General features: G+C 44.4%; 2 protein-coding genes and 1 long non-coding RNA gene across 4 annotated transcripts in view; all 3 read left to right on the forward strand.

The window, feature by feature from the left end:
- Positions 1-1305: 1305 nt before the first annotated feature.
- LOC101074953 (solute carrier family 22 member 5-like) lies at positions 1306-5327 on the forward strand. Its single transcript, XM_003971005.2, has 10 exons — positions 1306-1813; positions 1882-1985; positions 2526-2680; positions 2811-2982; positions 3060-3186; positions 3368-3456; positions 3686-3900; positions 4667-4849; positions 4949-5084; positions 5171-5327. Exons 1-10 carry the CDS (start codon positions 1424-1426, stop codon positions 5262-5264), a joined length of 1665 nt encoding a protein of 554 aa, XP_003971054.2. The 5' UTR covers positions 1306-1423; the 3' UTR covers positions 5265-5327.
- A 926-nt stretch (positions 5328-6253) lies between these two features.
- Positions 6254-10885, forward strand: LOC101067568 (solute carrier family 22 member 5-like). Of its 2 annotated transcripts, XM_029848997.1 has the most exons (12): positions 6300-6428; positions 6950-7033; positions 7228-7444; positions 7728-7831; positions 7915-8069; positions 8449-8620; positions 8703-8829; positions 8938-9038; positions 9148-9362; positions 9921-10103; positions 10182-10317; positions 10694-10885. In XM_029848997.1, the coding sequence occupies exons 3-12, from the start codon at positions 7256-7258 to the stop codon at positions 10758-10760; spliced, it is 1449 nt and encodes a 482-aa protein (XP_029704857.1). In that variant the 5' UTR covers positions 6300-6428; positions 6950-7033; positions 7228-7255; the 3' UTR covers positions 10761-10885. The 2 variants fall into 2 exon arrangements, with proteins under 2 accessions (XP_011609712.2, XP_029704857.1); XM_011611410.2 differs by having other exon boundaries at positions 6254-6428; positions 6950-7444.
- Positions 10886-11067: 182 nt separating this feature from the next.
- LOC105417470 (uncharacterized) overlaps positions 11068-13202 on the forward strand; it is a 9234-nt gene continuing 7099 nt past the window's right edge. The window contains exon 1 of the long non-coding RNA XR_965124.2: positions 11068-11364. This is a non-coding gene — a long non-coding RNA (uncharacterized lncRNA). The remainder of the gene's footprint in view (positions 11365-13202) is intronic.

Genomic DNA, 13202 nt, shown 5'->3' on the forward strand with positions numbered 1-13202 from the left:
AAAAAAACAGGTTACGTGTGTTTAAAGGGACGTGTTGAGCCTAAGTTTAAAAGGAACTGCTGGTTGTTGGGTCACAGGATCCTCACAAATTCTTTGGAGTTTTCATTTAAGCTCATTATCCACTTATTATTAAAGTTAACTGGAATAAAGCCACTAACCTACTGTACATTCACATGTAAAAAAACAATCTTTAGAGTGGATTAAGGTCATTGGCATAAGAATACAAACAGTCTATCTCTCCGCTGGCTAGAACAATGGCTCATCAGGACAGACATTAGCATTCTATCGATGTTTTGTCTGTAGCTCAATTGAATTTGTTCATTGATCATCTTCTTTTTAAATAAGGTAAACATGCATCCATGCCCAAGGAAGCCTCTGTGCACTGATAACGTGCACAGAGGCTTTGATGAGGCAACCTGGTCACAGGTTTGGCCATCTGCAAATATTTCAAGTCATAACAGGACAGAGGAAACCTAATTTGCACCCACAATGATGACAGGGAAGACACTGTGGATAGGCTGAATCGTTTTACATTAAACTAAATAAAAAGCCAAATTGTCTTGTGCTTAAACTAGCATATTCAACTAAGGGACAAAAACTCTTAAATTCTGTGCGAGGAAACATATATCGCTGAAATGGATGGAGGGTAAACCTGGCAGAGGGTTATTTTTGGCATAATACCAATGGAATATTTGACCAACAAACCTACCTGTATATTATTCCAGAGTATTCCTTCATAGCTAGAATCCTATAAAGGAATGGTTTAATCAATATTAACTGCTGCCCAACTCCATCCCAAACCTCCGTGACATGATATTTGTGCAGTAAAATAGATACAATCAAGTAAAGAACACTAGTTAATCCTCTCAGTTTGTAATTAACCTGGTTGCTGTGATTTCTACTCAACTTCTTCCTGAGGATTCTTGGCTTAATGTGGCCTAAAAACAGACCAATGGGATTCTAACTGCTTAGCGACATTTAGATTATGGGCACGTGAGAGTCTTTGGGTATTTAAAAGTGAGGAATGTTGTTTCCAGAAAAAAAAACCCAGCATCACTCCGGAGGGGTGTTGGGCCGGGAAATTCATGTTGGATGGGCCACTCGAAGGGGTTTTAATAACATTTCTTTGAGTAAATCAGTCTAATCAGCATGTGTCAGTCTCAGAGTAGTTGCTCCCCCCCCCCCCACAATGTCACACTTTGATGAAGAGGTCACTTCCTTGTTAAAAAAAAAAAGGGGGGGGTCTGAACTCGAGCTTTTCCGCTCTGACTCCGGCACGCAGAGGGGCCGGCTAAATCTGCCCCACTGAGCTCAACCCCACCGCTGGTACTGAGCTCGACTCTTCTTGGCAGATCCCCCCCCCACTCTCATACCCTCAAGAACCTTAGAGCATTTATTTCTCCCTCAAAAGCAGGGGGAAAGAATGGGCGACTATGACGAAGACACCGCGTTCCTTGGGCAGACCGGTCCTTATTACTGGACCACATTCTTCCTCCTGAACATGGTCTTTGTCTCAACAGGATTTAATGGCCTTTACATCGTCTTTGTCGGGGCGACGCCGAAACACCATTGTCTCATTCCGGACGTTAACCTGACAGAGGAGTGGAGGAATGCCATCATTCCCATCACTGCAGTAGGTGGTGAGGAGGTGCAGAGTCAGTGCAGCAGGTACAAGCTGGATGTGGTGCGGAACCTTTCTGCTGAGGGATATATTCCCAGGAAGGACGTCAACCTCACCAGCCTAGAGCAGGAAGGGTGTTTGGATGGATGGAACTACAGCAAAGAGATCTACCAATCCAACATTGTCACTGAGGTCAGTAAAATGTGTCACTTATTCATTGGTGGAGTGTTGAAAGGTGTCTAATTCTGCTCTTTTTCCAGTGGGACCTTGTTTGCAGTAACCAGTGGAAAGTTCCCTTTGCCTCCTCAACTCTTTTTGTGGGCTATCTGTTTGGGTCCCTGATCTCTGGGCAGTTCTCTGACAGGTATTTCCTCATCACGTCATCATAGAAACAGTGTGATAGGAAGCAGAATTATGCAAACAGATGTGGTAAAATTTTCTCCAAAAAGAGTTGTTTTTTTTCCCTGCATTGCCTTGCAAGCAGGGCCTCCCGCCCATGGAAACTGAATGCAAATGACCTCGATTAAAATGGCCATTTGGTCTCAGAAGCAGCACATAAAAGTTGGCGCTGCAGTTTTCAGGCTCGCTGGAGCCCACAAGAGGAATATTTTTGATTATTTTCAGCGTGGAAAACCTGCAGCATTATGCTTAAGGCCTTTGTTTTCAGAAAAGCAGGGGGCCCAGGACACAGCGGTGTGGAGCACACGTGCGTTTTAGCCCTCAGCTGTGAAAGCAGAGCGGTTGGGGTGAAGGAGTTTGAATTTTTAAAGCCTTTTTTTGCCATTCTGCCACATGGGTTTACAATTAAGCTGTTAAGGGTCTTACTTTATTTACGGTGACATGGTAGCTTAATATTGCCGAAGTCAAATATGATTATATTCCTACTGATGTTTCATTCTTTCAGATTTGGCAGAAAAAAGGTCGTTTTCATCTCACTTGCTGCCCAGTGTGTCGCCGTCCTCCTTCAGTCTTTCTCTTATTCCTGGAGGATGTTCTGCATCATGTTCCTCTTTGTTGGAGCCTCACAGATATCCATTTATATATCTGCTTTCGTGTTAGGTACAGGTTTTTAGGCATTTCTCATCTGTTTATAATCCCATAATAACTTAGTAACTAACTGTAAATAACTGAGTGACCCGTGTGCCTGGTCATTGATGGCTTCTCTGGTTTTCTGCTCTCTCTCGTGCAGGAACAGAGCTGCTAAGCAAGACCATGCGAGTGGTCTTCACGGCTCTCGGGGCATTTCTTTTCTACTGCATCGGCTACATGACCCTACCCTGGATTGCATATGGCATCAGAGAATGGAGGACCCTCCTTGCAGTTCTGTCCATGACGTCTGTCATCTACCTCCCCCTGTGGTGGTGCGTTGATTAGCATGCTGACGGTGAGAGCTCCAGTCCTCTGTTGGTTGGCTCTAACTGGAATGCCAATCGTGCAGGTTCATTCCTGAGTCTCCGCGCTGGCTGATCACCCAGGGGCGAGTGAAGGAAGCGGAAGTCATTGTGAGAGATGCTGCAAGGAAAAACAAAGTTGAGGCGCCACCGGTTATATTTAAAGAAACACTGGTGAGATGTTCGTGTGTCGTCATCGCGTCAACATTTTCCTATTCGTTATTCCTTTCTTATAAGCTTATTCCTGCTTCAGCTCATCCTCTACTAGCTCTAAATTGAATCTTTCCGAAACATATTTGATATTTTCTGTGTAGACGTGTGGATGTTGCTAACATATTTCCTTTCTTTTTTCCAGTCTTTGCCCCCAGAAAGAAAATACACCATGCTTGATGTTGTGAAATCCAAGAATATCAGATGCATCACACTGATGTGTCTCATTTTGTGGTCGGTGTTACCCAACAATTCACGTTCATAAACTGTTTTTGCACCAGTGCTAAATGAAGAAGCAAGCACCACGAAGTTTTGTTCGTGTAGACTGTTGAGCAGAATTCCTTTGTAGCCTAGCATGCTAAAAGCACAAAGCGGCTGCTATAGAAAAAAAAAAGATGCTCTGCGTCTTAAAGAAGCTTAAAGAAGTCTGATCCATGACAAGTCCAATAATCGTGTCTCTCAGGATGGCGATAAACATCGGCTATTTCGGATTGTCCCTGAACACCTCCAACCTCAGTGGAAACCCCTTCATGAACTGCTTTTTATCCGCCGCCGCTGAGGTTCCCGCCTACATCGTCTCTACGTGGCTGCTCAAGAAATGCAAGAGAAAAGCTCTGCTGTCAACGTTCCTCATCATCGGCGGGGGGGTGATCCTCCTCATCCAGTTCATCCCTGCCAGTAAGCAAAACACGCAAGTTTAGGGGACAACCGTTGCACAGGAATTTGCTGTTTTTTTTTAGCGAGAATTGTTTGATATGGAACTTTTCAAACCAGACTGAAGGTGTCGCCACTCACGCAGCGAGCGAGACATTCCTGGAGCGACCACTGAGCTTCCACGTGCCGAAAACCACAAATCTGTTAATGACCTGGGCAGTTTCTCAGCTGCGTAACTGTAACGGGGTAGATTAAAATAGATGGTTAAATTGTTGTAGTTGGGGATAAAATGCAGAAAAATCACAATCTCCTCATCAGCATGCTTCAGGAATTTGGATCATCGAGGAAAATCTACCAAGAATTGGCTCCTACAGCTGCTTTCTAAGCTATTACGCTTACTGAAAAGTCTCAACTCGGACAGTTTTGGGGATATTTTAAACAGATTTCCCCATGAAGGAAAATCCATGACGAGGAAAATTTGTATTTTATTTTATTATTTTTGCAGATCAGCAGGAAAAAAAGCAGCATGTGACCGTGGCAGGTGTCACTCGAGAAATAATTAACCCCTATCTGTTGTGTAATAACAACATTGAACAGTGTCACCGTGTCCTGCAGCGCCATGTGTGTTCCAGGGCCATTCAGGGCGACACGTGATATCATGCACATCGCATTCCCGTGGATTTGCCGATGCGTTCGAGATTAGATCCAGTAAAGTTACATCAGTAAACTGCTTCAAAGTGACTTTAATCACCTCTCACGCTGCACGTCTCCTTCCTCCCCTCCTCTGTAGCGCTCCACTATGTCGCTCTGGCACTGGAAATGACCGGGAAGTTTGGCTTCACCATGGCCTTCAGCATCGTCTACATCTACACCGCTGAGATTTACCCCACGGTCCTCAGGAACGTCGGCATGGGAATGTGCTCATCTGCCGCACGCATCGGCAGCATCATAGCCCCATATGTCATTTATTTAGGCAAGCATGTCGTTCTATATTCATTCATGTGTGTTTTGATGTAGTGCGCCAGGTCTGGTGCCTTTTTAAAGCCCGTCTTTCCTCTCTTTTCCTTTATAGGCACTTATAACAAGGTTGTACCTTATATTCTGATGGGAAGTCTCACAATCGCCTCCTGCGTGGTGAACTTCTTCCTTCCCGAGACACTGAATAAAGATCTCCCAGAAACTGTGGAGCAGATGCAGGAATATCACGGGTGAGGTGTTTTTAAAACAGGGTATCCTCCTTTAAAGTGCAAGTTTTTACTTTCTGGTTAGTAATATTGTTTTGGGGGGATTTCAGAAAATGCCGGTGTGGAGTAAAAAAGACAAAATACTTGGAAAATGGAAGGAGCGACAGTCTATCGATACAGCAGGAGGACAAGCACGACATGTGAACTTTTACTGTGAATTTTTCATACCAGCTTGGTTGGAAAAGGCAATAAAATGGAACATAAGATGTTGGGGTTTTTTTGTGAGTAATTGTACTGAGATCCAACAAGTCCACTTGAAAGAACTTTGGTATTTGAATTTGAGTGGTGTGTGTGTGTGTGGCTCATTTCGGTTTGGGTCTTTTTTAACTTATGCCACTAATTCAAGGTGTCGCTTTCACAAAAAATCAAACTACTTTTTTGATTGGTCTCTAATTTCTTTCAGAAACGCTGAACTGAGATCATGAAATACAAAAAGAAAGAGTTGCCTATTTATCTATTTAGTACTATTCTAGTGCATACAAATCTATGTAAGATCATTTAAAAACTATAATTTAGATGTTCACTTCATTTTTTCTGGCTGTAATTGTGCAGAAGCCCATAATCAACCCCAGTGCCCTCTGGCCGTGAGGTGCCAGCCACAGCTTATCAGCAGCAGCATTTTCAGTGTTATCAATAACGATATCAGTAATTTGTTATGTTCTGGCTTTGAGTAACTCCTTCTTAAGCTTGAGTTTATAGAGGTCGCCGTTATCTCGCAGGTTTTCCTTTGTTATGGCGATTTGTTTGCTCAAGGTCATTACCGCTTTAAGAGGAGCAATAGCATCCGAGATGTTTCCTTTAAGAGTTCACCCACTGACGGTTGGCAGCAAAACTGGTGTCCTGATTTTATCGCCCTTCTCAACAGACACCAACACATAGAAAAGGCTTTAAAATCTACAGAAGAAAAGTCAAAAATTAAAAATTGTCAGTGAGAGATTGTTTTGGCCTCACTAACCACACCACCATCCGCAGGCTTGTTAAAATCCCATTTTATGACCCTTTTATGATTGGAATTTTATGCAGAGGCTGCACAAAGGTCTGGCAAACTCATCCAGGAATTTCTGTCAAGTACTCGGGGAGTCTATAAATGATTAAAATGCAACTGATTACTAAGAGACGCGTCTGAGGGAAAAAAAAGGTAATCGTCATCAAAATGGTGATTTTAAGGAGGCGGTTTTAGTGGAGGGTTGTTTGAGGTATGGTGGAAGGGGAGGTGTGCTCCGTGGTGTGTCCTCATTTTCTGTAGGAGCACAGTACTGCTGGCGGGAGCGTCTCTCTCAGAGGTGTAGGGATTCCAGGCGTATTCAGGTATCTAAGACACATTCAATGAAACAAATAGTGATGGGAAATTGTTCAGGTTGACTTTGTCTGGGAATGACAACAGAAAACACAGAGAAAAGAGTAAAATCCTGCGTGCTGCACATGCTCGCCACCTCAGGTTGTACGAATCTCTCGCAGCTCTGACTCTGATCCCTTCAGCAGATATACAAGCATGTAAGGAGCATGTATGATGTATGAGCACGAACATCTCGCTCAGTGAGCTCACATGTTCTTCCAAGTCAGCTTTTATTTTGTTAAGTCGTCTTATCTTCGTCTTTGAACCCTGAGGGTATAAATTGTCAGTCTGCTAAGAAAATGGATGACTTTACTCACTATTTATTTATCAATTCCAATACCATACCATGCATTTGCTTCATTTTCCAACTGTTTGAATAGGAAGCTTCTGCATTTTTAATCTTTACCTGTAAAAAGCATTTTTAGATGGGGTCAGCTGGTTATAGGATTGCAATTTAACCAGGTTATTGAGTAACTTTCTGCTTCTATTAAAGTTCGCCCAAAACCCCAGATCTCTCCTTTGAGGCTCAAGAGCACACGGGGGCAGTCCACCACCTCTCTGATTCCTACTTCTCAAGGTAATGGGTGATTCAAAAATTCGAGATTATGACACGATAACCTCTTTTCTCGGGGACTGGGGAGCCTTTCATAGAAGGATATTTTTAGCCCTCGCCATCAGCATACTGCCAAATGGATTTATCGGCGCCTATATCATATTCGTCGCTGCCATTCCGACTCATGAGTGTTACATTCCCCCGAAATACAATATCAGCGAGGCATGGAGGAACGTCACGATACCCATGGAAACCGTCGGCGGCGTGAGGAAGCGCAGCTCTTGCTGGAGGCTCAACTTGGAAATTGTAAAGAATTACACGCTGAGCGAGGTCGTCCCGCACGTGGACGTGAACGTCTCCCGCATTCCAACGGAGAAGTGTCTGGATGGGTGGATATACAGTAAAGACATATACCAGTCAAGCATTGTCTCGGAGGTGAGTCAGTCATGACTGTTCCTCTGGATCTGATTTTAAACTTTAAAAATAAATCACTGCTCATGCGCCCCCTCACCGGTCTGTTTGCTGGGGGGGGTTTAAGGTTAAGGATGTCAGTTTAAGGTGTTTTCTGTGGTCACATCGCCTCATAATCAGCTGTAAAAGCAAAAGTGCTTCCGTAAATGTCTGTGCTGCAGGTGAGAACAGGGGTTGAGTCACAGATTGACTCCAGATTTAGTTCCCGCAGGTTCCAAAAGCTTTTAATGGCTTCTCTGTCTTTTAGTGGGACTTGGTTTGCGACAATGGATACAAAGTCCCACTGAGCACCTCCGTCCACTACCTCGGTGTGCTCGTGGGGGCGTTCCTCTCGGGCCAGATGTCGGACAGGTCTGTGGAGTCAGCGCTCATGTCCCATAATTGCAAAAAACGTCTTCTTTAAATGCAAAGTTTAAGTGGTTCTTCGTGCTTAGATATGGAAGGAGACCGGCGCTGTTTTTCATGATGGCTCTCCAGACTGTTACGATCACAGCACAGATTTTCTCCCCAAACTGGGAGATCTTCACCTTCATCTACTTCTTTGTTGGGGCAGGAGGATTTTCCAACTACATCATTGCGTTTGTTCTGGGTAGGTACTCATGTTGTGCATGTTCTGCAGAACAATCTCAAACTAAAGAGTAGAATTGCATCATCAACAGGAGTGAGCATCAAGGTTGGGTTCTGGGATGTCATGTTTGCCTCATGCCACTCAAAACACAACTAACATGCAACTCTCTAGTGATGTCACTCTCATGGCCTCTGGCATCAAACTCCCCCCCTCTGGCTGCAGCAGAGGTTTATTATAGGATGGTGTAACAATTCTGACGATTGTTGTCTTTAGAGGAAATCTTGCAGAGGTCACACGGACTTCCTTCCTTCAGACTGACAGTAGCTGTAACACATAACGTTAGATGTTCAAAAAACTGGTCTGTGGTTTTGGAGCCTGACACAAACGGTTATGTTGACAGGTACGGAAACACTAAGCCCCAAAGCCAGAGTGGTCTTCTGCTCCCTCGGGGTTTTCATGTGCTCTGCTCTGGGCTACATGATGATGCCGGCGGTGGCCTATTTTCTCCGTGAATGGAGGCTGTTGTTGATAGCTATGGCCGCCTCTGGTGTCATCTACATCCCTCTGTGGTGGTAAGGAGATCTGTGGTTCCAACTTTTTGTGCAAAGGAAGCAAAAAAGGAGAGAAGAAACCCGTTATTTTCCAAATGTCCAGGATCCTTCCAGAATCTCCCCGCTGGCTGATCTCACAAGGAAGAGTGAAAGATGCCGAAGTCATCTTGAGAGGTGCCGCACGAGCAGGTAACATAGAGGTCCCACAGAGCATCTTTACGAAAGCTGAGGTGAGCTCAACCACACTTTTTGGTTTTATTTTAAATAACAGCCGCCGTTGAGCTGGAATTACCTGAGTGTGCTGGAATCAGCTTCTTAAGGCTTCTCGTGTCTCCCAGATTGAGGATGCGGTGGCTAAGAAAGACAAGAAGTACAACATCACGGCCATCTTAAGCAACTCCAATGCCTTACTAATCACGCTACTCTGCTCCTTTCTCTGGTCTGTTCTGTTTTTCTTTTCAAATGCGTTTTAACAAAGGTTAGCCCTGCGTGTGTGTGTGTGTGTGTGTGTGTGCAGGTGTTCAGTCTCGTGCTCTGAATGTTTGCAGGATCGTCATCACCATCAGCTACTACGCTTTAATGCTCAACACCTCAAACCTGCACGGTGACCCTTACCTGAACTGCTTCATATCGGCAGTGACAGAAGTTCCGGCCTATCTCATCGCCTTGTTGTCGCTCCAGTACTGCTCCAGACACTTCTGCCAGGCTTCTACACTCTTTGTAGGAGGTGTTATGATCCTCTGCGTCCATCTCATCCCTATAGGTAATTGTGGAATCTGATCCAAAGCCTATTTCGAATTCCTGTTCAGTATTTCGGTGAATATTGCACTGGAGTGTCCCTAGTTCCTTTTTAGAAGCACAGTATCATCTAGGCTGATCTTCCAATGCAGAAAATCCAGTTGTGTCTCTTCTAGATTCACAATGTAGGTCTGGAGGCTCAATTTGGACTTTTAGCCCAATTCTATTGATGATAAGTGTGATAAAATGCCCTCCTAGATGCCCTTCCAGGGCACTTTCTTACCTGGAAATTCATACAGAGGCCCTGAGTGTTGGATGGAACACCATCACGCTCTTTCTAGGTTGCCTTTGCAGAAGGCGTGGGGGGGTCAAGTGTCACCTGTACACAAGCTAAAAAACATATTAAACTTGTCCTGCGAGCCTGAAGCCTGCCTCGGTTTAATCATAGGAAACATCCTCACTTCATCAGAACTGTTATTATTTTCCTTTTTCATTATCACACAGACATGGGGGCTGGTTCTCTCCCCCCTCCACACAGTGTGGACATGTTTTTAGTCTCAGTCTTTAATGATTTATCACCCAGGGTTGCCAAGTGTGTCCATCTTACTGGAAATGCTGGGGAAGTTCGGCATAACGGCGTCCTTTTGTGTGGTGTACGCCGTTTCCTCGGAGGTCTTCGCCACCGTCATCAGGAATATGGCCATGGGATGTTGCTCCATGGCGGCCCGTGTCGGGACCATCATCTCCCCCTTCATCATCTATCTCGGTCAGTACGTTTAAAATCCCGAAGGTTTTGCCAGGAGTTACCGTTCCGAGCCTAAACTTCCTCACTGTCTCCCCGCAGGACAATACTATAAGTCACTTCCGTACATCCTGATGGGAAGTTTAGCCATTTGCGGTGCCGTCGCCTGTCTCCTGTTGCCAGAAACCCACAAGAAGCCTTTGCCGGAAACGATACCTCAGATGCTGCAGATTTGTAGGTGAGTTCACTGGTCTTCATGGGTTGTTATGGGCAAACTGGTTGCGTCAAGGGCGTCAAAACACAGCCAAGGTAACCTCACGGTCCGTCCTGGAGTTCCTGTCTTTATCGCCCCTCAATAGAAATAAAAATACAGTATGTGCTGGTATCGACAGGTTATATTGGTGATTGTCCCCCAATGATCCCTTCGTGGCCAGAGGTCAACCACCTTTTTATGTAAACTCAACGGCGTCTATATACAAATTACAATTAAACTTATCATAACATTGACTTAGGAACTATTTATGGTTATTGTTGTTACCACTGAACCACAAGTAGCTGAGACGATAATCAACTGCTGTCTCACTGAGATATGCCCGATGTGCTTGTTTCAACAGGAGGGAAACAACAGCTGAAACTGAAGAGATCGCCGCTGAATGTCAGAATAAAGAATCCAGGCTGTGACACATTCCTCTCTTTATGGCTTTTTACCCTATCGATTCGCTCCTGTTTGTGATGTATTTAAACGTTTCTGAGTGTGCCATGGTTTTGTTTTACTTTTGAGATGAATAAAAAATACCAACAGGTTATTTGGGTGTGTTGTGGCTCCTAAAACAGGTTTCTGTTGAGAATCTCTGCGTCACAAAAAAAAATTCAGCAAACGCCCGACGTTTGAAAAAGGTTGTAAATAAGCACACAAGGCCCACAAAGAGGAACCGCGGCGAGTGTGCATTTAAAGCCAATAATCTGCACTTGCACGCCACCTAGTGTTGGAAAATATATACACCTCCTGTGGTCTCGGGGAAGTCCACGGGCGTCGCTTTCACTTCAGATCTGTCAGGAAACTTTAAACTTATTTTCGGAAATCAAAACGAACACCTGCTTCTCCTTTACTGTTCTTATGTGGTTTGATTTCCGCTGTGAGGGAGAACGAGTGTCGTGACCTTCTGTTCTTCTGCGGCAGTTTCGTCGTAGATCTGAAGCAAAAGTGAAAGCGCACGGACCGCTCGGGCAACGCTCCCAACAATGACTTTTCAACTTCGTTGGGACCGTTGCTGTCCAGTTTAAGGTGAGTTTCTTTCTTTTGAATGTGGAAATCTTTTACGTCACTTCATCCTGTCGCTCGAGCTGTTGCGATAATGGGACTCGTTTAATTTTGTACTTTTAACAGTATATTATTCAGAAGGGGTAGATTCCTCTACGCTTTAACGGCGCTCAGGGTGTTTAAATGGGTCATTTGTTGATATATTATTTATTAGCCATTTAAAATTTGTTATTCTTCGATTGTAGCCTGACTTTGACATTGAAACATGGTTTCTTTTTCTTTTCTTACACATAAATGTGCTTCTATAAGCGGAGCACCCTCGTCGGCCCCTAGATGGCGTAAACTGGGGACTATGTCTTTTGGTTCCTTCCTTCAGTTTTGTGAACTTGATGCATCAAATTTTTAGGTATGTGAGGTACATGATACCTTGTTTGTGAATTTTAGTGATCTTTTTCTCTGCCTGCCTTTGCTGTTGGCACCGCATTTCATCCAAATGATGAAGAAGATGAATAGTTCCAAAATACCCAGGCTGCGTCTTCAGTGAGCAGAGAGAGGCAGTTGTGCAGGATTTCATGTACGATTGCGCAATATCACCACTTTGCAGTGTATTAAATCAGCCACAAAACTGAACATTATTTAAAATATTTCCTCCATCTTGAGTAGCAGAAAACAGACTGTCCAATGCAGAGCCGTTTTCATAAGTGGCCGCTAGATGTCAGTGTTTCCCCAATTATTGAATAGCGCCATCTAGTGGCCTCTGCGGGTTGGTCGTTTGGGTGGGGTTGTGGCCAGAAGTAACAAAAGTGGAATAGGAGATGAACACTAGAGGGCGGTAGATACCAGCAAGTGGTTCCATGCACGTCGAAGGGCTAATGGTGTGTGAAACAGGAAGTTCTGCTCTATTATTGTAAATGGATCACCAGGTCTGTGCCCCCTTTGTGTCTTTAGTTTTCTGCTTTCCATTCACACTTGACAAGCCTTTGCAGAGTGCAAGTTCCAACACGGGATTGATCAGAACCAGAAGAGCTAATCACAGTGCAACTTGTTAAAACCTTTGATGGCGATAGTCGGATTGTAATCGTTCAGACGCCATGCATTCTAAACAGGAAACAGCAGGGATCTGATCTCTTTTTAACATGATTCAATAGGGTGCAGCGCCTGCGCTGTACTGACACGTTTCTGGGTTTTTAAAAAAAGAAAACAAAGCCTTTCCCACAGCATTAGCCTGAAAATGTTCCCCAAAATGACCCAGACAACTTGGAAATGTTTAATATTTTCGCCATTCATTCTCTGTCTGGTATCCATCAGTTAGAAGATTTGACCTCACAGTGGCAGGAGAGGCAAAAGTTCCCATTCTTCCTCTTGTAATTACTATTACCAGCACTAGTTCTTGTATTGTTGCTATTATTATTCTACATTCTAGTTCCGTTGCACCCATTTGTGTTTACACAGCTCAGAACAATCTTTTTTTTCTTTCTCTACAGCTGGAATATCTAACATTAAAAACAAACAGTGTCATCTGATACCGCCTTCCATTTGTAAAGGCCAGGACCCCAGCTCGGTGCGCCGCCCTATGGCCGTGTGTCGGTATTACACGCAGTTTCTTGATAGTCACGTGATTTAAACGAAGCCTGGCTGTGGCACAGCGGCTGGCTGTCAAAGCCTGTAAAGGGCCTGAGTCAGCACTGTTTTTGTGGCATCCCACGTGACTAAATGTTTATTTCACTTGTGTTTCGAGTGACTTTTCGGGGCCCATCTTCAAGGTTTTTTCCTGCATGCATGATTGGTGTGCGGTGTTTTTGGAAGGGGTCTTGTGATGGCTGAATGTGACAGTGGTGTCGCAGCGTTAGGCTTCTCTCATA

This window comes from Takifugu rubripes, chromosome 15 (assembly GCF_901000725.2).
Source record: "Takifugu rubripes chromosome 15, fTakRub1.2, whole genome shotgun sequence".
NCBI classification, from domain to species: Eukaryota; Metazoa; Chordata; class Actinopteri; order Tetraodontiformes; family Tetraodontidae; genus Takifugu; species Takifugu rubripes.

What these genes read in the sequence shown, in the direction of transcription:
- LOC101074953 (XM_003971005.2), top strand. Translation starts at nt 1,424, where the DNA reads ATGGGCGACTATGACGAAGACACCGCGTTCCTTGGGCAGACCGGTCCT. An exon ending in TATATCTGCTTTCGTGTTAG is followed by an intron (nt 2,681 to 2,810) that starts GTACAGGTTTTT and finishes TCTCTCGTGCAG; the next exon opens with GAACAGAGCTGCTAAGCAAG. An exon ending in CCCATATGTCATTTATTTAG is followed by an intron (nt 4,850 to 4,948) that starts GCAAGCATGTCG and finishes TTTCCTTTATAG; the next exon opens with GCACTTATAACAAGGTTGTA.
- LOC101067568 (XM_011611410.2), top strand. Translation starts at nt 7,037, where the DNA reads ATGGGTGATTCAAAAATTCGAGATTATGACACGATAACCTCTTTTCTC. An exon ending in CTACTCTGCTCCTTTCTCTG is followed by an intron (nt 9,039 to 9,147) that starts GTCTGTTCTGTT and finishes GAATGTTTGCAG; the next exon opens with GATCGTCATCACCATCAGCT. An exon ending in CGTCCATCTCATCCCTATAG is followed by an intron (nt 9,363 to 9,920) that starts GTAATTGTGGAA and finishes TTTATCACCCAG; the next exon opens with GGTTGCCAAGTGTGTCCATC.